Source organism: Camellia sinensis, chromosome 2, assembly GCF_055761805.1.
Source record: "Camellia sinensis isolate YWXY chromosome 2, ASM5576180v1, whole genome shotgun sequence".
Lineage (NCBI taxonomy): Eukaryota > Viridiplantae > Streptophyta > Magnoliopsida > Ericales > Theaceae > Camellia > Camellia sinensis.
The window spans coordinates 95,438,216-95,462,669 of NC_138962.1; the positions used below are offsets into that span (position 1 = coordinate 95,438,216).

The 24,454-nt window shown below is 43.0% G+C and overlaps 1 protein-coding gene across 1 annotated transcript in view; it reads left to right on the top strand.

The window, feature by feature from the left end:
• The first annotated feature begins 4,317 nt into the window (after positions 1 to 4,317).
• LOC114314038 (uncharacterized) overlaps positions 4,318 to 24,454 on the top strand; it is a 39,071-nt gene continuing 18,934 nt past the window's right edge. The window contains exon 1 of the mRNA XM_082912247.1: positions 4,318 to 4,657. Within this exon, the coding sequence (XP_082768373.1) occupies positions 4,318 to 4,657 (340 nt within the window). The remainder of the gene's footprint in view (positions 4,658 to 24,454) is intronic.

Genomic DNA, 24,454 nt, shown 5'->3' on the forward strand with positions numbered 1-24,454 from the left:
AGCACCTCCCCATCTTCTACGTAAGCAAGACCCTGCTCCCGGCTGAATCAAGGTATTTGCCGCTAGAAAAATTGGCTCTGGCCCTGATGATGGCTTCTAGAAAGCTAGCGCACTATTTTCATGCCCATACAATAGTTGTGCTAACCGAATTTCCACTCAAGGTGCTCTTTGAAAATGCGGACTTTACCCGGAGAATTCTGAAGTGGGTCGTGGAATTGGGGTAATACGATATCAAGTTCCAACTGCGCACCGCCATTAAAGCTCAAGCTCTAGCCGACTTTGTGGCTGAATTTGCCCCAAGAGCACACCTTGTTTGCCCTGTCGATTTGGCCAGTGCGGATTTGGCGCAACCCATGGCTCAGACAACAGAGGAATATGGTGGACAACAAGTGGCAGAAGGGCAAAAGAAACCCAAACAAGAAATGAAGGAACCGGACAACCTTCCAAAACACGAGCTCGATCAGGACATAGAAAGAGACGAGACTGAACCAACCAGTACCTCGGAGTTGAGGAGCTCCCAAAATCCCTCAGACTGTTGGAAGTTGTTCATTTGTGAGATGTGGAAACTCTTCGTCGATGGGGCCTCCAACAGACATGGCGTCGGGCTGGAGATCGTGTTGACCTCTCCAGACGGGCTGACCATCGAGCACGCGATCACACTCGGTTTCCCAACATCCAACAATGAGGCAGAATATGAAGCCCTCCTCGCCGGATTGAAAAGTGCATTGAGATTGAAAGCGTTGGAACTTATGGTATTCAGCAACTCCAAGCTGGTGGTTAATCAGGTCTCCGGGGAGTATGAGGCTAGGGATGAAGGGATGGCCAAATATTAGGCGCTGGTACGTGTAGAAATCAAAAAGTTCGCTGCAATAAGAATGGAACAAATTAACCGCGAGGAAAATAACGTAGCTGACGAACTGGCCGACCTGACATCCATGCAAACAAATTTTCCCAATCCTTTGATGATAGAATTCTTACCTCGGCTAAGCATTGAGGAACCAGAGGTGCCCGAAGTACTCTGCGTCGACTTGGGACCGTCCTAGATGGACCCCATCGTTGCCTTCCTAAAGGATGGAATTCTACCCATGGAAAAGAAAAAGACCAACAAGGTCAGGGCCAAATCAGAGTGGTTTTGGCTCTCTCCATCTGGCACTTTATACAAGAAGTCTTTCACTGGGCCATACCTGAAATGCGTCCACCCCAACAAGGTAGAAGTTTTCCTCTTCGAGATTCATGAAGGCATCTGCAGGAGTCATATTGGGGGTATGTCTTTGGCCTACTGAGCAATTTTCCAAGGTTACTAGTGGCTATGCATGCAGGCAGACGCACAAAAATACGTTCGCCAGTGTGAAAAATGTCAAAAATTTGCACATCGAATCCACCAGCCGGCCAGAGAGTTGCTCTCCCTTACAAGTCCTTGGACATTCACGCTTTGGGGACTGGATATTGTGGGACCACTTCCGACAGCTCTGGGCAACTGCAAGTTTTTCATCGCTGCTACCGACTACTTCACTAAGTGGGTTGAGGCCGAGCCGTTGGCAACCATAAAGGAGAAAGATGTAAAAAAGTTCGTGTAACAACCCTCGTCACTGTTTACCGATTAACCACTGATTACTGCTAAACTGAGACTGATTGTGTTTGGTAACTGAATTGATTGAAGTACTGAACTGATCGACTGAAATCTGGAACTGAATTGACTAAGTATATCTGTTTAATTGTATGTCTATCTGTTGACTATTTAATTATCTGTTCAGTTTTTATGTTTAAACTGTTAATTGAAGGCCTTATCGGCGTCCGAATCCGAAATTGATTGATGTTTTGTGTTAATTAGACTTTATATGATTTTATGGTATATTTATCTAAAATGTGATTGATATGATTAAATTAGATTGAATTGAGCTAAATTGCAATAGTTGGCTTAATTACTGTAATGCCATGTTAGTGGACAATGCTAGGACTTATTGAATCACATGTACAACACTTGACCAACACTTTTCCTTAGCCATTTCTTGAGTTCTCACCGAAAAATAGAGAGAGAGAGAGAGATTTAAGAGAGAATTTGGCTTCATCTTGTGAATTGTTTGGGGACTTGAAGAAATTGAAGAAGAAATTGCATATTTGAGCTTCCCTTCCTTGAATTGGAGACTTAAGGTAGAAATTCATCTTCTCATTCTTGTGTTTAAATTGTTTCTTGCATGGTTTAGACCTAAGTTGAAGACTAGAGCCAACTTATGGCTCAAATTGTTGTGTTGAAGCTTAATTGTTGCATGCATGTATATATATTGAAGTTTTGAGGTTGTAGTTCATAATTCCTCACATGCATGTCCATGTTTTAAGAGTAGTCCATGATTTCATCATGTTTTTAGAAAGAATTGGCTTAATTGAGCTAGCATTTGAAGCTTTGAAGTGTTTAAATTCATGCATGTTCCATGTTCGTCTTGTTCATGAAATGTTGTTTGAAATTGAATTTATTTGAACTACCTTTGGGCCTTGATTTTACAATTGAGCTTTGGAATCATGTTAAACTATGAGTTTTGGGATATTTTTTGGAAAATTGGCCCAAGAGGATCGAAATTTATGTTTTAAAACTTGGTCTTGAGCTTGAGGTTCAAATATGGAATTTCCAGAATTTGGACTCACGCTCGAGCACGGTGACTGGCGCTCGAGCGTAGAAATCGTGCTCCCAGCATTTTGTTCTGTTTTGAAGTCTGCTCGAGCGGAATAATTGACGCTCGAGTGGGACATTGTGTCACATGCTCGAGCGGGTGTCGAGCGCCTAATCGAGTGCGATTTTCACCTATCTAGTACTTTTGACTGTTTTGCAGAACGCTCGAGCAGGTAATTATACACTCGAGCGGAAACCTTTGTCTGCATGTCCGCTCGAGCGGAGAAACCTACGCTCGAGCGTGACCCCTATTTTCTGAAAATTCTGAAAATGCTTTTAAAGTGCATCTTTTCATCCTCATCCCATCCTAGGCATTCTTAGGCCTAGTTTAAGGCATCTTAATAAGGATATAGATGTAGAACCACACCGAGGCAAATTAGGGATTAAGTTATTATTTTTCCAACTGTGTAGCTTAGTGTGTGTTCAATCTGTAACTGTGTAGGGTTGGCGACTGGGGACATACTCTAGCTTTACTGTAGCCCAGAACTCTGTGAGTAACAACTGTGTAAAGATATGTTCAAAATGATTATCTTCTGAACAATTGAACTGTACTGTTTTCTGAACTGATACTGTTGATTGAATGAATGTGTGTCCTATATTCTGAACTGTATTGTGGCATCCTTAGCAACTACTGTTTACTGCTATTGTTACAGAGATCTCTGTCGGTTCCCTTGTTGGAACCACTACTGTTTACTGATTGATGGCCATCATTTACTGTTCGGTCTTTTAAGACCTACTGTTCACTGTACTGTTATGCTAATGGATGTACCACATATGACTGAATGACTGATATACTGAATTAATGAACTGTTTTCATTACTGTAAGGACATTCATTCTTAACCTCTTTACACATTACGTTATTCACTAGGCTTTAGCTCACTGCTCATATATATATGTAGGTGTACAGGTACCAGACCGCAGCTAGAAGCGTCGGGGTTAAGCTCCAGTTTTGTCAAGCCAACCACTGTGCCTCACTGCGAGGTTCCGAGCCTGTCAAGTTATGGCTTAGGGGTGTTTTTAATTTCCCCGTCTGTCTCTATATCTGTTTTGTATGACTGTATAGACTGTTACGGTACTGTTTGATAGGGATTAGGTCCCTGAACTGAATGATTGTATATATGTACATACTATTCTTTCTCTGACTGCATGAATGTATGAAAAGTCTTTTTGGCATACAGACTGTCACAGCTCATTGGACATTGTTTATTTATTGTATTGGCTTCCGCCAGCCCCTGTACTCTGTATTACTGTATTACTGTTAAGCAGGCCTTCGGTAATCTCGGATTACTGACCGGTTACGGTGCTAAACCCATAGGGGCGGGTTTGGGTCGTGACAGTTCGTTTGGCAGAATGTCATCACTCGCTTCGGTATCCCGAAGGCCCTCATTTCGGATAATGGCACTCAGTTCGATGGGAAACTCTTTCACGGGTTCTGTGAAGAGTTAAAGATTGAGTTTTACAACTTAACACCGGCCTACCCTCAGTCAAATAGTCAAGCAGAAGCTTCAAACAAGACCATCCTGGATGGGCTGGAAAAGCGACTGGAGAAAGCCAAAGGGAAGTGGGCTGAAGAACTCCCCAATATGCTCTGGGCATACCGTACCACGCCGAGACGCTCGACCGGGGAACTCCATTTGCCTTGGCATATGACATGGAGACTGTCATCCCGTTGGAAATCGGCATGCCAACCATCCGATTTGAAAGTTTTCAGCCAGACTTGAACAATGAAGCTGTGGCCCTGGAACTTGACCTAGTTGAAGAAAGAAGGGATCGGGCCCTAATCCACATAGCAACCTACCAGCAACAGCTCTCCAGAAAATACAAGAAGGTTGTGCATCCTAGGCTATTCAGGATCGGGGACTGGGTCTTAAGGAAGGTAATGGGCAACACAGTGATCCCCGACGAAGGCAAACTAGGAGCAAATTGGGAGGGGCTATACAAGATAACGGGCCTTGCAGGCATAGGCACTTACCATCTGGAAGACTTAGATGGTAAAGCTGTCCCCAGATCGTGGAATGCAGCTAATCTTAAGTTATTTTACTTTTGAAATGTAACCTTTTTTTTTTCCTTCTTTGCGTTTGGAAACTTGGCCTTTTGGCATTTGATGTAAATCAATGACATGTAATGAAAGATAGCCCTACCTTTTCCCCTACCTTTTTCCTTACCTTTTTCTTATACTATGTGTTTTTGTACAAAGATGTTATAAGAATACTGAGCTACTATGAATACTAGGGGCAAAAAGCCAACAACGGTTGGACTGAGGCCATACAGGCAGTTGGCGTTTTGCCCAACTAGGGCTGGGGCCGAGCAGATATTGTCCGCCCGTGCAGAAAATGGCGTTTTGCCCGACTTGCACTAAGGCTGAGCTGACATTGCTCGCCTGTACAAATAGTTAGTGTTTTGCCCAACTAGAACAAGGGCCGAGCAGATATTGCCCACCCGTGCAGAAAGTGGAGTTTTACCCAACTTGCATTAGAGCCGAGCTGACATTGCTCGCCCGTAAGAACAGTTGGTGTTTTACCCAGCTTGCATTAGGGCCGAGCTGATTTTTCTCGCCAGTGCAAACAGTTGGTGCTTTGCCCAAACTGTTCCACGGCCGAGCTAATAAAGCTCGGCCGTGCGGTCAGTTTTGCCAAATTACACGTGAAGTTGACCAATTTTGCTCGGATCATGAGGCTGATTGGTCATTATTGCCCGAGCTATAAATTTGGCTCGTCGTGAACCGAGCTATTGCTTGCTCAAAAATGTGGAACTGATCTTGTTCTCCTATTTAAGATGTTGATGTTACATCCAACAAATATTTCAAAGCCATGAAAGTTTGCTCATTAGACCGAAGAAATGACAACCGCACAAGGCAAATGAAGAAAAATATTCGCATTACATGGCGAGCAGAAAGTTAAACTTTTCATTGATTGTAAAGAGAGATTACAAAAGTGGGGCGAAGCCCGGTTACATCAAAACCCAAATATATATATATATATATATAGAAGAGGGAGATCAATCTAAATCTACAGTGTTAGCCTGTTCGGTCACCCTTGCCTCGGCGTCACCGACTTGAGCACTGACCACCGCATCAACCTCCTGCTCGGTCTCTCGATCTTGGGCCCCTTCCTCAGAAGCTTCAGATGAAAGTTTTTGCTCCGCCAGCTATGCGGTGGTAACTTTTGCTTCAGCTGCTTACTTCGCCTCTTCAATTAGCCTCTTCTGCGTGGCGCTGGCGTAAGCTTGTATGTGGGTCGCGATGAAGGCGGCAAACGGGTTGTGAAACATGTCAGAGTCCTGACCAAGGCCAAGTTTTTCCACGGCGGCTTTCCAATTGCACTGGAAAAAAATGTCCTTGGTCCCCTAGACCTGCCGTTCATAAGCTCTCTCACTCTCTGCATAACCGCGGTCTTCAGCGTCGTTGACTAGCTTGTCCAGCTTGGCTTTGTGGGCATCGCGGAGTTTGTGCAGCTTGGCGATATAGCGGGCCTTGGTCACTTGGAGGGAGTTCTGCTTATCTTCTTCCACTTAGGCCAACCGCTCGGCAAGTCTGTCACGCTCGGCTGCTGCCTCTTCTTACGCGGCCTTTAGTTTTGCCAGCTCGGCGGTCTTTGTCTTGTTATCGGCAATGGCCTCCCGCAGACTCTTCCGCACGGCGATCATTCGCTCGTGGGCGAGGTAGTTTTTCTGCGCGACCTGTAAGCAAAAAAGAAATGTCAGAATGCCGTAACCGAGCAGCAACTAAACAACATGAGAGCTTTCAAACTTACCAACACTATTGACTTTACTGCTGAGCAGAGAACCTTTAGGTCGGACAGCTCCTCATGCTTTTTCATGTCGGTAAGGAGGAGTAGCCCTTTGTTCATGTTGAAGTCGAGAGAGTAGTCCTTGTCCGCGAAGACTGAATCGGTAGTGGAGATAGCCCGGCCTTTATATGTTACCTCGGGCGACCAGACTGGGGGTGCATTGGATCGAACGGATGACTCAGTGATCGGTTGTTCAGTCTAGTCCCCCAAGTCGGCAGAGGCATGCTCGGTAGACTCTTCGTCCCCCAAATGTTGTTCGGCTGTGTTTCTTCTACGCCTTTTCTTCGACTGACCTGCAGCTTACTCACTGGCGAGGGCCAGCACAGCCCCCTTATCTTGCACGGTCGACATCAAAGAAGTTCCCCCAGCTGCCTCCGGTGGCTGAGAGTCGCTCGGTTCACCGGTGATCATTGACTTGGTAGCCCGAATTTTGGCCATCTCTTGTTCGGCTGTCAAAGGGACCAGTTTGATTGGTGGAAGGCTGGGATCTAGTTCTGGAGAAGGTGCCCGAAGGAAGTCGGTCACCTTGCTTCTGCGCGGCGCCGTATAGCGGTAGCTCGGTTCGAAGCAAAGCAGCTTGTGGGATTCTCGCTCCCTGGCCGGATGACGCAACGCGACCCTTATGGCCTCCTGGTTTGTGCGGGAGTAATCCTCTACCAAGAGTTTATAGTCTACAACACGAAGACAAGTGTTAGATCGGCAGTAAAGAAAAACAATTCCAAAAAAAAAACGACGCCGAGATGCACAGCACTCCTAAAGTCTTTTCTTATGTACCAGCCCGATATGGGCGCTTTGGTGTCTTTATATTTACCGGACACCCACAAAAAATCATCGTCGTTGGTCTCTTTGTCCGGGTTACCTTCGATGAGTTTTTCTCGGCTTTTCCTGACCTTGAGATACCAACAAAACCCACCTTTATTTTTCCTAAGTGTATATTGATGAAATATCTCGGCGAGGCCGAGATTCAGACCGAGTATCCTATTTAGCTCAGCCACGCCGTTTATTATTTTGTATGTATTGTTGGAGACTTTGGTCGGGCACAACCTAGTCTGCCTTAAAAACTCACAGATCAGGGGTTGGACTGGGAAGCGCAGGCCTCCTTCTACAATGGACACTACCGTGAGGGGTATTTGTCCAGCTCGCCCCATGAAGTGTCTCCTTTCTTGGCCAGTTCCAAGGGGACATCGTCTGGAATATGGTACTCTCTATGGAACTCGGCCAGCGCCCCAGGAGAATTGACCATGAACCAGTACATCCCCATCTTTCCCAGTTTTATTTAGTTGGGTAATTTTGGTCGTATCTCGGAAAGTATTTGGTGATTGATTGATCGGACTTAGAGCCTCACCGATTGTAATGCTGAATGGACCTAGTCAGTCCTAGTTTGTTCTGCATTATTAAGAAATAAGTCCAAGTATTAGCGCGGCATAAATTGCACGGCTCTTAGGAGGAAGTTTTCTACCTCAGCCAAGGTTCCTAGGGCGTTTGATCGGTTCATTCTTCTTATCTCGGTTCTACTATCCGGCCGACTTGGCCTTCCTAGATCGGTTTTAGCCTGCTACTTGCAGCTTGGTCTCGGCCTCAAGACCAGACCACAAACCAGTTTTTGCTTGGCTAAATCCTATTTATGGATCTAAAAGTTGGATTTTGCTCGGTCTTACCTAGGGGTCATTCATCCTAAATGTGAAGTTTGTGCGTTAAATCTAAGGGAAACGAGGGGCACGGAGGCCCCATCCGCTTCTTCAATTCCCGTTTTTCCTAATGTGTACCAATGTTACCCCAAAGAGGGGGCACTGGTAGGATACCGACAGTCCCAGGTAAGAACTTGAAGAACGTAAATGGAGAGTGCAAAGAAAGGGCAGATAAACTTACTAATATGGACGCCAAGCAAAGACCAGTCGCGACGGCCTTGTCTACAGCCTTTGTGAAGACGAAGATGGTCGAAGACAATTCGAAGGGCAGTGATGGCAGTGGTGGCAGAAGCTTGGCGACCTGAAGGCTAGGATTTGGCTCGAGTGGGAAGATGAACAGTAGGGGCATATGTGGCCCCTCGCGTGGGTGTAAAAAGGGGGGGGGGAAGCCAAGGGCGGCAACCTTTTGAAATTTGTGCGTGATGAAGACAGCTGTGGGGTTGCACGGGACCAATGGCGTGAGGCCACGTGGCATCGAAAAGATGGCTTGTCAGTATGGCTTAAGGATCGTTGATGAGACTACTGGCGTAATCCTAGATGACTGACCAAATCAGATAGCTTGGTCAGAACAATAATCCCAATCACACTCAGCTCAGATGGGATTAAGGGGCAATTGAGAGAGAGATTTGCGCCGGTCAATATGGTCGAACTACGGTAACGCGAGATATGACGATGGGCTTTGCGAGAATCGGACCGTGTCTGACCGAACTAAATTGACACGGTTCCCCGACCCATCACGTTAGGCCGAGCAAGATTGTCGACCAGAGTGTAGAGACAAGGATACGCCCAACTGAGCTGACTCGGCCTGATATTCGGTTGGATCCGCGGTAATGCATTGGGACCGAGCAGAGTGCAGTCCAGAATGAATTTGGGCCGAGATGAAGAACGGCACGCCTCACAGTCAGCCAGTTCAGACGAACCGACTTATCATAGGTCGGCCGTTTCAGCCATGGTGTCATTTTTCCCAAGGGATAGATCGGTTGTGATAGACCGGTTGAGTGTGCCATCTGGACCAATGATGTGATGAGGGGGAGATCGACTCATGGTACGCATCAATACCGTTTGGCAGTTCAACAAACGCTATTTGGAGGTTTTGGCCTCTACACGTGTAAGGAAACTAGAGGGGAACACAGCCACCTGTCCAGGGAAGGACAACCGAGGTAGTGTGCCCATAATCCCTGAGGCTGCATGGCCAACCTAGAAAAATGCGTGAGGAAGGAACGTTGAGGGTAAGCAATCTGAGGAATTCCCAACTCTCTCTCTCTCTCTCAAAAGTGCTTTCTTCTCATTCTTCTTATTCTCCAAGTGTGCTGACTTGATCGTCGGAGGGTTTATCCGGCAGCACATCGTCAGGCAGTTCACAGTTTTTTTGTTTTCAGGTCAAGCGACGTTACATGAAGCTCAAGTGCAAGGGGTACGGAGGACGGATGATATTTCACCCCCGTACAACTACTGTTTGTCAAAGAAAATAAACATTATATACTAGTATTTATCAAACAATATATGACTACTATTTGTATTTTTCAACCAGAATATCACTTTGCAAAAGCGTAGAAAATAAATACAATGATGACATCAAAAATAATTTGTCTTAAGATTGTTGGACAATTTTTACTGCATTCGAAGAATTAAAGAAATGAGAGAAACTGTTTGATTACAAAAATCAAAACAATATATAAAATAAAATAAAATAACAAATTCTTATTTCGTTACAAAAACAAAATCAAAATCTGATAAAAATAAATAAAACATAAAGTAAATTAATTACTTACCCTATTAATTTGTTAAACAAATTTTTGATCAAGTTTAGTGTTTAACACTATGTCCTTAAGACAGATTCGTCCTCTCCACGGTGCTTTAAGATTGTGGATGTCTATCTCTTGGGATAAAATGATCAACAACGAATAGTAACAGCACTACAAACTATTGGCACAACGAACACACTTTGTGTTTACACTCTTTCTCACAGGAAAATAATGCAGCAAAATGCAGAGAAAGCAATGGCAAAATTGAGGACAAAAATTAAGTGAAAAATCCAAATGAGGGATTGCCTATTTATAGATGGAATAGTGGTTGTTCGATTTGAATCCAACAGGTAGCAAACCTGTTTGAACAAGTACAAGACCTGCTCGGTTTTGAATGAACAGATACAAACCTGTTCGGTTTGAATTTTGAACAGATAAGAAACTGTTTGGGTTTGAAAATGAACAGATATGAATCTGTTTGGTCAGATTAAAATATGTCCAGAAATGTGCAAGCCAAATTTGAATTTTTCCAACCGAAATTTGAATTCAAACGGTCAGAATTTATTTTTGAAAAATAAAAAATAAAAAATTCAAATGTTTTTTGGCCCAAAAAGAATTATTATTGGGCCGGATAAGCCCAACCCAACCTTACACCCACACCCAGCCCGTCCGATGAGATAGACGGTAGCAGCGAGCGCATATGTTTATTTTAGTTCCAATGGGTCTAGCCCACTTTGCCCACAACCTCTCTTTCTACAAAACTTGAGTGCCCCTTGGGGCCTACCCAAAGTTCCAAACCTAAGTGTTATAAACTCACACAAAGTTTGCCCACCAAACTAATGTGAGACAAGCTTTAATTCAACCTTTATGGAAATTTCACCAAGAACACCATTTCCATAGATCTCATTTTGGCTTCAATTTCCTATTCACTCGATAATGGTTTTGAGCAATCAAATATACTACGTGAATCACAACGCAGCATAGAATGCGTTACCACTTAAACCCGTCAACTTTAGCGCATGGGTCCCACCTAAAAATTAGACCGAAGTTAAGGAAAAATCTGATTTTTCTAAAACCATTTCTAACAAAAACTTCAATATCTTTACACTTGTTGATTTTATTTCTATTTCAATGCTCCAATGCCAATGGCAAGGTAAGAAGCTTTCATAGAATGGGAACTGAGTCGGGTTTTGCCCAATTACTACCACTTACTACGTTCAATGATTCTGCTAATGGATACCTCATCCGTGACACGTGCGTGTTTGGAGCAAAAGTTTTTGTTATAAACTATACTGGCAGAGGAGAGTGTCTAACCGTGCTGAAGGGATTTGTTACTACTCGCACTTTGGAAGATTGACAAATTCTCGTCTCTAGATGACAAAGTTCATTACTCTGATGTTTTCACCATTGAAATCTGAAGTGGTATGCAATGTTAACATCTTCAGTCCTTGTGATTATGATGAGCAGATTGATAATCTGACAGTAATAACTTCTTTTTCTGTCTTTTTCTAATTAAGCCAGGAGGATATGGCTCTGTCCCACGGGAGATTCAAGAGAAAGGGCCAAAAGCCTGTCCCTCTTTTTGGAGTTAGATGATATGAGAACCTTTCCAACTGAACGAAAAATATACGTAAATTACACCCTGCTTTTAGGGAACCAATACACTGGCCAGCATGTGGAACAAACAGGTGATGTTACATTTTCACAATTTTTTTTTTTTGGTTTTTGGCTGAAGATAATGGAGACCTTTGTATTTACATTTTATCTTCACGGTAATAAAAAATAATTGTCAAATTGTTCTCTTGCAGCTGCGAGATGCTTCTCTGCTTCAATCTTCGCCTGGGGTAGATCTTCCTTCTTGTCATTAACCGACCTCCATGATGCTTCTAAGGGCATCCTTGTGAATGATACTTTGATTGTTGAAGCCAAAGTTAATGCCATTTCCACAGTGAAGAATTTTTCCTAGTAAATATACCCTGATGCTTTTATTTAAGTAATACAGGGATGTTCGTGTCCTTGTCGTTCCCTTGTTAATCTGCTAATATCATCTTGAATCTTTTCTTTTTCTTTTTCCTTTTTGGTTTCTTGATCGGCAATGGAGCTAGAGTCTTGTCTTGTATGCAATTTGAGACTTTTTAAGTATTGAAACACTAGTGGTTATTTGTTTAGATGAGGGGATTGTTTAAAATAAGATTGTTTATTAGGGGATTGTTTAAAATCTGCTGAAATCACACAGTCGGCGTGACATAATTTTCCTGATTATTTTTACGCCTATAGTTTAATTCAATTCGCTGGATCTTCATCCTTCTTGTACCTCTTCTTGGCATAGACTTCACAGGGATTGTATGAATGAACGAGTACCTGCATCAGATTGTGTTGACTCGAGCGAACGTTATCACCAGAGGCAGATCAAGTTTGTTCGAGGCCTAAGGCTATAAATACTTAAATGAAACCTTCTTAAAAAATTTATTGAAGTATATTTTTCATTTTTATGTTGAAATCTAAAATTACTAATTATGTTCAAGTTTAAAAACTATAAATTCCCAAAACAAATTTAAACCTTCATGATGAAGATAGCTCTCCTTACAGTGCAGTTGCAAAGTTATATTTATGATATTAAAATACATAAAAGTGAGGCCTCTTACTGTACGAGGCCGTGGGCAAAAGTCTTATTTGCATAGCACTCGATCCGTTTTTGTTTATCACTTGAGTGGAGAACATTATTGAGAACCCGGCAGAAGGAGATTGAACGAGGAAACTGTTTGATAGGTCAAAATTTTGTGGCTCAAATGGTTCAAATCTATTAAAACGATGTCGTTTTGAGTGATTTGAGTAATTTGAACCATAAAATTATGAGCTACCTAATATTGTTGATTGAACAAATACATAAATTGAAATTCTTTTTAATTCCTAGTTTATGTACATAAATGTAATCAATTAATAAGAAGTCAAAAAGTCTGTAACGCCCTTAAAATAATAACATTAAACCCATCAATATAGACATGCATTGATATATAAAAGTTTCACATTCTTCTATTCATCAGAGTTTCATTACAATAATATTACATGTTAACAACAAAAGCAAAATGCCCCACGGGCTTACAGCTTTCCAAGTTAACACTTGGTTACAACAAAAGAGTACTAACTCATCTACACATTAAGCCCTCGCCTTGAATATACATGTAATACATCAAAAAGGAACTAAACACCAACAATCAACTCGCATCTAGCCTCCCAAGCTATGTCCTTGGAGGTGACATGCTACTTGTACCTGAAAATGATATTCCCATATAGGGTGAGCCACAGCCCAGTAGAAATATACTAAACCAACCATGGACAATGACTAAAAGATTATCAATTGATAGATGGCCAACACTGATACATCCACATAAATCACATTTTTATGTCATACGACTTATGAGTCCAAGTTACTTTTTATTTTCCCTTTTTCAACAGATAAGCATATTAGCTCTATCATCGTTTCAACAGATATGTATAACAACTATATCCCACCTTTACAGATAAGCATATAAGCTATATCCACATTCCCAACATATATGTATAACAACTATATCCCACATTCACAGATAAGCATATAAACTGTATCTATACTTCACAAAGATAAGCATATGAGCTCTATCTTCACTTCTCTAGACAAGCATATGAGCTGTATTTACGGAGTTCATCCCCTATCTTCTCCCAACACTAACCGGTTTAGAGGTACATCCCCCATCTTCCCTTAAACCGCGGAGTACATCCCCCATCTCCTCCTCTACACATAACGTATACAAACACATTGGTTCTATATACAATCACTCTATACATACAGTTAATGTATTCTATCAACCGTCAATTTCCATGACACATTCCATTGATTAGTTTTCATTTGCCTAATCATCATGCATTGTCTACAACAATCACGACTATCCTCCACCGATAGTCCAAAGTAGTTATTTCTAAACAGAAAATAAATGCACAAATGGATATTTAATCAACATTTCATTTCGGTGAGTGATAGATAATTCAACTACACCCTTTAACCCCATACATTCCCAATCTCAACATTTCTATTCCATAACCTCATTTCTCGCGATTAATTAACCCAATTAATCAAACAATGTAATTAGGGCATTTTCCATAATTAACATTACAACCCTGAGGGTCCCATTTTCATCAATGATTCAACAATTATTCCATTTCTCTATGCCAAACATGCATCTAGGTTTATTACGAATAAAACCCCAACTTTTGTAAAATTACACAAAAGCCCCAAACTTTCACAAAATTACCAAACCAACCCCAACATCTCAAAATACTAAAATTTAAAGATAAAATCCATAGAGAGGAGTAGGATATCCCTACCTCAAAGTTTGAGCTCCAATGGAGAAGATGACAAAACCCAACATGCTCCAAAGGCCAAGATCCTCGGATCAAAACGACACCCTCGACGATCCACACAACTTTTACAAAGGCCGAAGAGAAGGAGGACACTCTAACTAGATCAAACCCTAAAGAGAAGGGAGTTTCTAGAGAGAGAGACTCTCAAAAAAGGGTTTTAGAAAAAGTAGGAGATAGAAAGAAAAGCAAGAAGTGATTTAAAATCACCCAGCGGATAACTCATATGCGTATGACCCGCTCGAGCGGAGAACACGACGCTCGAGCGCCAAGAACAAAATCTGGACACGCTCGAACGCAATAAGGCCCGCTCGAGCGCCAAGACACAAGAATAAAGCACATCCGCTTGAGCGCGAAAACTAGACCGCTCGAGCGCAAATTTCCATCTCTTAGAACTTACACTCAGACAGCACTACCCGCTCGAGCGTCAACAATCCCGCTCGAGCGCAACCTGCTCGAGCGCATAAAACCCGCTCGAGCGTAGAAAACCCCTCTGCAGAAGTTTTGCAGGGACACGAAAAACTGGGAGTGTGCAATCTCCGCTCGAGCGCCAGAACACCCGCTCGAGCGCTAGACTAGAAACCAAACTCCGCTCGAGCGCAGAATGACCCGCTCGAGCGTAACACCAAAAACCTGGACAACAAGGATATAGACCAAGGCTTAACCCACCTGTTCGACACAAGCCCACAAACATCCTAAAACTCAATCAAGCGGAATTAAAGGACGACAACAAGGCAGATACTACCACCACTTCACGGAACCGAGTCCGGAATACAACAGAACAGTAAAGGGACAACCGGGATCGCTATAACCTTCCCCTCTTAAAGAATTTCGTCCCCGAAATTAAGCATAAGTTTCAAAAACAGGTTTTCCTCCATTTTTAACAATGTTACATTTTAACATTCAAAAACTCGACCCATTACCGGTCATCCCATCTCTTATCAAGAGGCATTTCACAATATGTAAACAACATATGTACTTTCAACATGCATCAACATTACGCATTTCTTTCCCAATTCCAACAATATATATCAACATATATAACGTTACATCCAACTTCCATATGAGGCAAGTTCCAAAACTTACTTCCAATAAACCAAAACATTTTCAATGTTTCACGACTTAAGACATATATAAAGCTCTTAAGTCCAGCAATATTACAAAATCTAAATACAAGATTACATACAAGATTATACAACAACAAACAAGTCCGGATATTTTTCACGGACCTCCAACTCACGTTCCCAAGTGGCTTCCTCCACTCCGTGATGTTTCCACAAGACTTTCACCAAAGGAATGGTCTTGCCATGCAGGACCTGATCCCACCTATCCAAGACCCGAATCGGTCTCTCATCATACGAGGCATCCTCATCTACCTCTAAATCGGTCCAATCCAACACATGTGATGGATCTGGCTCATACTTCCGAAGCATGCTCACATGAAACACGTCATGAACTCCGGACAACTGCGGCGGTAAAGCTAACCGATAAGCAACCTCGCCAATCCTCTCAAGGATCTCGAAGGACCAATAAACCGAGGGGATAACTTCCCACTCTTCCCAAACCTCATCAAACCTCGCCTAGGTGATATCTTCAGAAAGACATGATCACCTACCTCGAACGCCAAAGGCCTCCTCCTACGGTCGGCATAACTCTTTTGGCGACTCTGGGCTGTAACAAGTCTCTTACGGATAAACTCAACCTTCTCCGTCGTCTTCCTAACCAACTCCGGACCCAACAAAGGTGCATCACCCACCTCGGCCCAACAAACTGGAGACCTACACGGTCAGCCATACAAGGCCTCAAACGGTGCCATACCGATACTAGACTGAAAACTGTTGTTGTAGCAAACTCTACCAAGGGTAAGTGCCTCTCCCACGTCCCACTGAAGTCCAGGACACAACCCCGAAGCATATCCTCGAGGATCTGAATAGTACGCTCGGACTGCCCATCAGTCTGAGGATGATAAGCCGTACTCAAGGTCAACTTAGTGCCCAAGGCACTCTGCAAACTCTGCCACGGCCTGGCAGTAAAACGAGGGTCTCTATCTAAGACAATCGTCACTGGGACCCCGTGCAACCTCACTATGTCCCTAACATACAAGTCGGTAAGATGATCTACCGAATCTCTCATGCGCATAGGAATGAAGTGCGCCGACTTAGTCAACCGGTCTACAACCACCCAAATAGCATCACTACCCCGCTGAGTCCTCGGAAGACCTACAACGAAGTCCATAGTGATATGCTCCCACTTCCACTCGGCAATAGGCAAGGGTTGCAACAAATCCGCTGGCCTCTGATGCTCGGCCTTCACTTGCTGACAAGTAAGGCACTTAGACACGAAGATTGCCACATCTCTCTTCATGCCCCGCCACCAAAACTGGCGACCTAAATCCCGATACATCTTAGTACCTCCCGGATGCACCGCAAGGCGCGAATGATGAAACTCTCGGAGTACCTCCTCTCGGCAAGACTCCGGCACGAACAAACGGTCTCGGTATCTCACACTCAGGTCGGGATACACCGTCAAACCCTTCTCAACTTTCCCACTAGAGATCCTCTCTCGGAAGGACTCTACCTCAAGGTCACCTCTCTGCGCCTCTAACACTCGTGTCACAAGTGTAGGCTGCGCAACAACAGAAAACAAGGCCGCAGCCTCAACGGATTCACTCAGAAGTAAATCAAACTCCCCAAGTGCACCCAACATCTCCCATTCTCGGATGGCAATACAAGCTACATCGCTAATGGATTTCCTACTAAGGGCATCGGCCACAACATTGGCCTTTCCCGGGTGATAGTGCAACTCAAAGTCGTAGTCCTCAATGAACTCCATCCACCTCCTCTGCCTCAAATTCAAGTCCCTCTGTGTAAACAGATACTTCAAACTCTTGTGGTCCGAGAACACCTCGAACCTCTCACCGTAAAGGTAATGCCTCCAAATTTTCAAGGCAAAGATCACTGCTGCTAACTCTAGATCATGTGTAGGGTAATTCTTCTCGTGAATTTTCAATTGACGTGAGCCATAAGCTACCACTTTTCCCTCTTGCATCAACACACAACCCAAACCCTCTCGCGAGGCATCACAATAAACCGTATAACCCAACCCTCTCTCCGGAATAATCAACACCGGAGCGGTGGTCAATCTAACTTTCAGCTCTTGGAACGACTTTTCACAAGTCTCACCCCACACAAACTTGACTCCCTTCCGAGTCAGCCTAGTCAACGGTGACGCTAACCTGGAGAAATCTTTCACAAACCGGCGGTAATACCCAGCTAATCCCAGAAAACTGTGGATCTCAAACACACTCTTAGGCTGTGCCCAATCTTGCACTGCCTCAATCTTGGATGTATCTACAGACACCCCTTCCCCGGAAACCACATGGCCTAAGAATTTCACCTCTCCTAGCCAGAACTCACACTTCCCAAACTTGTCATACAGCCTATGGGCTCTAAGCAACTCAAGCACCACTCTCAAGTGTTCCTCGTGCTCCTCCTCAGAAGGCGAATAGATAAGAATGTCGTCCACGAAGACGACCACAAAACGATCCAAGAATTCCCGGAAAATCCGGTTCATCAAGTCCATAAAGACTGCCGGTGCATTGGTAAGCCCAAATGGCATCACCAGAAACTCATAATGGCCATACCGCGTACGGAATGCCATCTTCGGAATATCCTCTTCCCTGACCCTCAACTGGTGGTAACCCGATCTCAAGTCTATCTTAGAGAAACAACGGGAACCCTTCAACTGGTCAAACAAATCATCTATACGGGGCATAGGGTACTTATTCTTAACCGTAGCCCGATTCAACTTCCGATAATCAATACACAACCTCAATGCACCATCTTTCTTTTTAGCAAAGAGGGTCGGTGCTCCCCACGGCGAAACACTAGGGCGAATAAAACCCTTATTTAACAATTCCTGGAGCTGAACTTTCAACTCAACCAACTCTGCTGGAGCAAAACGGTAAGGTGCCATAGAAATCGGCGCCGTGCCGGGCACTAAATCAATAGAGAACTCGATCTCCCGATGAGGTGGCAAACTAACGAGATCCTCGGGAAAGACGTTCGAGTACTCACAAACTACCCTCGGCAACACAACCTGGGTCTCATCACACTCACCACTCTCAAAGCTAGCAAGTAAACCACTAAGCTCACTTCGCCCTCACGGATCATACATCGGTGGCAACACACTACCAACCCGATCTCCCAAGAAATGGAAACACTCCCTGCTCAAGGTACAAACTGTGACCCTCTGGCGGTAGCAATCAATAACAGCCCGGTATGACGATAGCCAGTCCATACCCAAAATAACATCAAAACCCTTCATGGGCATGACAACAAAAGGAAAAGGAAGCCTATGGTCGGTGACCTCTATATCACAACCTCTAACACCCTGTTTCAAAATCATCTCACCCCCAACAAGCGACACAACACAAATAGGAGATGCTAATAGCGCTAACTCCAATTCCAACACAGATGCAAATGCAGCAGATACAAAAGAATGAGATGCACCCGTGTCTATCAACACACTAGCAACCGAGTTGCAAAACAGAAAAGTACCTCTCACAATTGATGGAGCCGGTACTAGGTCCTGCGCAGTAACAGCATACACGCGCCCTGTAGGCCCCTGATCCACCTGCTCACCTCTAGGAGCATACGACTGCTGCACTGACTGGGACGACGAAGCCCCCGGATTGGCCCTCGAGGCCTGCACAGACTAAGCTGGCTGAAATCCCTACGTCTGTCTAAAACCAGACGCTCTTGAAGTGGCACTCAACTGTGGGCAAAACCTCTTCAGGTGCCCAGGCTGTCCACACTGATAACAAGACAAGGGCTGCCCCCTGCCCAAACTCTGACTCTGCGGTCTAGCTGAAGAAGAGGCAGCTCTCTGACCTCCACCCTTCTGCAGGCAAACTGAAACCTTGTGACCTAGCTGGCCACACTTGTAACAAGCAAACTCCCCCTGATTGCCTCTCCCGGAGCCTACGCTCAGCACTGGAAAGGTCGATCTAGCAATACCACCCTGCGACTGCTGAGGGTTAGAACCCCTCTGCCTCCTGCCATCACCCTGGCCATCTTGGCTCCTCTTGGAGCCTCTCTGCCCCTCATCCTCCTCCTGCATCAAGAGCTCCATATGAGCTGCAGCATCCACTAGGTGTCTATACTCTCGGATGTAAGACCCACCAACCCTCAACTTGAGGCCCCGCCTCAACTTCCGCTCAAACTCATAGCAACGACGTTCTTCGGACGCCACTAACTCGGGTGCAAACCTGGACAAACTAGTGAAAGTGGCCTCAAACTCCGCCACGGACATGCCCTGCTGATTTAGCCAGCTGAACTGATCCCTCAGCTTCTCCCTAGCTGCTGCAGACAAAAACCTCTCCTGGAAAGCATTTACAAACGCCTCCCAAGTACCCCCAACACGAGCCTTCTCGTACTTCCACCATTGACCCGCATCTCCCTTCAGCTGGAAGGATGCCAAGGTCACTTTCAGTGCTCCGTCCTCGATGCCAAGCATCTCGAACGTCTTACTCATTTGCTCTAGCCACTCATCAGCCTTCAGTGGCTCCTTCGGATCCCCGATAAACTCATCCGGATTAGACCGGAAAAACTCCCTCTTCAAGAAAGAAGGCCCTGCCTCAGCTGCCTGATTCCCTGCTCTAAGAACACCCAAAGCTCCTGCTATCTCTCTGGCCAAGGCACCCATTGCTTGTTGACCCGCTGGCTTGGCCACATTGGCCTGACCAACTCCCTCCTATACTGCCGGAACGTCATCCGGTACAGGTACCTCCTGCCTCGCAGGTCTACCACGCCTAGCACCTCTTCCTCGTCCTGACATCCTAATAAAGGTAGCACAGACGTTAGCACATTCATAAATGTGCCGGAACTAAACACTCACGTCCTAATGCATGGACAACTGTAATTCACTCCACGTAAGCACATAAACACATAAGCACTTACGAATTTCATTTCCGGATAATGATAGTCCCGAGGCGTTACTAGAGTTCCGGTCAGAAACGGCATTGATCAAGTGCCTTTCCAACGAGACTCCCAGAAACCCAAGGATCCAATCAACATCCTAGAAATTAAATCCCATACCCAAATAAACACATAAGCATGTTATTAATTAAACACATAGCATATGACACTACATCTAAGTCTCTACCAAGCGAGACAAACCCATTGTGATACTAATCACTTCCCACGTACCCAAAGTATTCGAACCCGGTACGCTCTGATACCAAGTTGTAACGCCCTCAAAATAATAACATTAAACCCATCAATATAGACATGCATTGATATATAAAAGTTCCACATTCTTCTATTCATCAGAGTTTCATTACAAGAATATTACATGTTAACAACAAAACCAAAATGCCCCACGGGCTTACAGCTTTCCAAGTTAACACTTGGTTACAACAAAAGAGTGCTAACTCATCTACACATTAAGCCCTCGGCTTGAATATACATGTAATACATCAAAAAGGAACTAAACACCAACAATCAACTCGCATCTAGCCTCCCAAGCTATGTCCTTGGAGGTGGCATGCTACCTGTACCTGAAAATGATATTCCCATATAGGGTGAGCCACAGCCCAGTAGAAATATACTAAACCAACCATGGACAATGACTAAAAGATTAGCAATTGATAGATGGCCAACACTGATACATCCACATAAATCACATTTTTATGTCATACGACTTATGAGTCCAAGTTACTTTTCATTTTCCCTTTTTCAATAGATAAGCATATTAGCTCTATCATCGTTTCAACAGATATGTATAACAACTATATCCCACCTTTACAGATAAGCATATAAGCTATATCCACATTCCCAACAGATATGTATAACAACTATATCCCACATTCATAGATAAGCATATAAGCTGTATCTATACTTCACAAAGATAAGCATATGAGCTCTATCTTCACTTCTCTAGACAAGCATATGAGCTGTATCTACGGAGTTCATCCCCTATCTTCTCCCAACACTAACCGGTTTAGAGGTACATCCCCCATCTTCCCCTAAACCGCGGAGTACATCCCCCATCTCCTCCTCTACACATAACGTATACAAACACATTGGTTCTATATACAATCACTCAATACATACAGTTAATGTATTCTATCAACCACCAATTTTCATGACACATTCCATTGATTAGTTTTCATTTGCCTAATCATCATGCATTGTCTACAACAATCACGACTATCCTCCACCGATAGTCCAAAGCAGTTATTTCTAAACAGAAAATAAATGCACAAATGGATATTTAATCAACATTTCATTTCGGTGAGTGATAGATAATTCAACTACACCCTTTAACTCCATACATTCCCAATCTCAACATTTCTATTCCATAACCTCATTTCTCACGATTAATTAACCCAATTAATCAAACAATTTAATTAGGGCATTTTCCATAATTAACATTACAACCCTGAAGGTCCCATTTTCATCAATGATTCAACAATTATTCCATTTCTCTATGCCAAACATGCATCTAGGTTTATTACGAATAAAACCCCAACTTTTGTAAAATTACACAAAAGCCCCAAACTTTCACAAAATTACCAAACCAACCCCAACATCTCAAAATACTAAAATTTAAAGACAAAATCCATAGAGAGGAGTAGGATATCCCTACCTCAAAGTTTGAGCTCCAATGGAGAAGATGACAAAACCCAACGTGCTCCAAAGACCAAGATCCTCGGATCAAAACGACGCCCTCGACGATCCACACAACTTTTACAAAGGCCGAAGAGAAGGAGGACACTCTAACTAGATCAAACCCTAGAGAGAAGGGAGTTTCTAGAGAGAGAGACTCTCAAAAAAAGGGTTTTAGAAAAAGTAGGAGACAGAAAGAAAAGCAATAAGTGATTTAAAATCACTCAGCGGATAACTCATATACGTATGACCCGCTCGAGCGGAGAACACGACGCTCGAGCGCCAAGAACAAAATCTGGACACGCTCGAGCGCAATAAGGCCCGTTCGAGCGCCAAGACACAAGAATAAAGCACATCCGCTCGAGCGTAAATTTCCATCTCCCAGAACTTACACCCAGACAGCACTACCTGCTCGAGCGCAACCCGCTCGAGCGCATAAAACCCGCTCGAGCGTAGAAAACCCCTCTGCAGAAGTTTTGCAGGGACACGAAAAACTGGGAGTGTGCAATCTCCGTTCGAGCGCCAGAATACCCGCTCGAGCGCTAGACTAGAAACCAAACTCCGCTCGAGCGCAGAATGACCCGCTTGAGCGTAACACCAAAAACTTGGACAACAAGGATATAGACCAAGGCTTAACCCACCTGTTCGACACAAGCCCACAAACATCCTAAAACTCAATCAAGCGGAATTAAAGGACGACAACAAGGCAGATACTACCACCACTTCACAGAACCGAGTCCGGAATACAACAGAATAGTAAAGGGACAACCGGGATCGCTATAAAGTCAATGGGCAATTATTGGTTACTCTGAAGCACTATGGGGCAATGTTTGTGTGGTAATCTAAAGGGGAAAATAATATAAACGGGTGTGCTCCAGAACCCCCACACCCCCACAACATTTGTGAGAGAGGGGAAAAAAAAAAACCAAAAACAGAATGAGTGGTCACAAATTAATTGAGAGTTATGGGGGGTCACCAAAAATGACGTCTCAAGCATTTTTCTATTATAAATAAGTAGTAAATTTTATAAATATTAATAATAAATATGTAATAATTTGGTAAAATTATATTTTAATAGTAATATTTCTTAATCTAAACTAATGGCATCGTTGAAAATCTTACAAAAGAATACAGTGACTCACTTTCATTAAGTAATTAGAAAAAAAGATACAACGATTAAAGTGTAGATTGCAATTTTTTATTGGTTGACAACACTACTTTTTCCATTTTTTAGATAGAGACGACCCCACTTAGACAACGTGTTCCATACTATTTAATAATTTTTCAAAGCAAATTTACTCATTGTATCTTCATCTAATTTTAGATGATATTTAATTGAAAATAACAAATCACTTTTCCAACAATGAATGTAATTTATCCTTCTATTTTTTTTAATCTTTTCTAAAAATAAAATTGTGTCCACGGGTTTAAAATAAGGGAGAATTTTAGTTAACAGTGTGAGAAGCAAAAAATAATTACAAAAAGTGGGGTGTAACAGAAACTCTTTGTAATTATCTTTGATCTTCTATGTTGAATGTTAATCCCCCCCCCCCCCCTTAAAATAAGGGCATAGAAAAAGAGTCCCCTGCTTTAGATATATACAATAGAAGTTGCTCATCCAAAAACGTCTGTGGAGAAGGCATCAAATGTAATGCCCCACTCCCGGGTCGTTAAATACATTAAAATAGTCTAAAAAAAAATACAAGTTTTGCTCCAAAAAATAATAACTACAAAATCGTCTCCAAATGGTACAATATCCTCCAAATATTCTATAGCACAATTACCTCCAAAATAAACAATATTACAACTATCTCCAAATTTAATAATTATAATGGTGGGTCCCAAATCTCTATATTAATAAATCTTTCTAATCTCAATTTTGAGCTCCGCTAAAATTTGCTCTGCACCTGAAAAATAAATTAATTTGGGAGGTATACAATACGACAGAAATACAAGGCTTGGATAAAGAATAAATTAACAAGAATCCAGCAATTTATGACATTAAATCAACGATGCGATAATCAAGCAATTTATCAAATTACACAACAAATCAACCATAATTTATCTGGACCAAATACCCAGTCCTACTCAATACCCAAATACCCAAGCTCCACGCTTATCTGGGCATATTGGTGTAAACAATTAATAAGATTGACTCGATCCATGTACAGAGTATTTCCATGTCTTTCAGTCAAACAAATCACTATTTTAACATAGAAATATTTGTAGGAAATTTTACCAAATGATCAGAATATCAACGATTTGACTATGAGATCATTTTACACAATCTATTAATAACCACAATAATCAAGTGGATTACAAATTGAGAATAATTAAAAATAGAGAACTTTTTGCAAAGAGATTTAAATAAGGCATATTGAATACTACCCGAATTTACCTCAAAATAATTAACTCCGTCACCATAAATCTGAAATTGCTCCATAGATATCCAAAAATAGCTTTGATCAAACTTCTAAGACATAAAGTATGTATAATTTAATA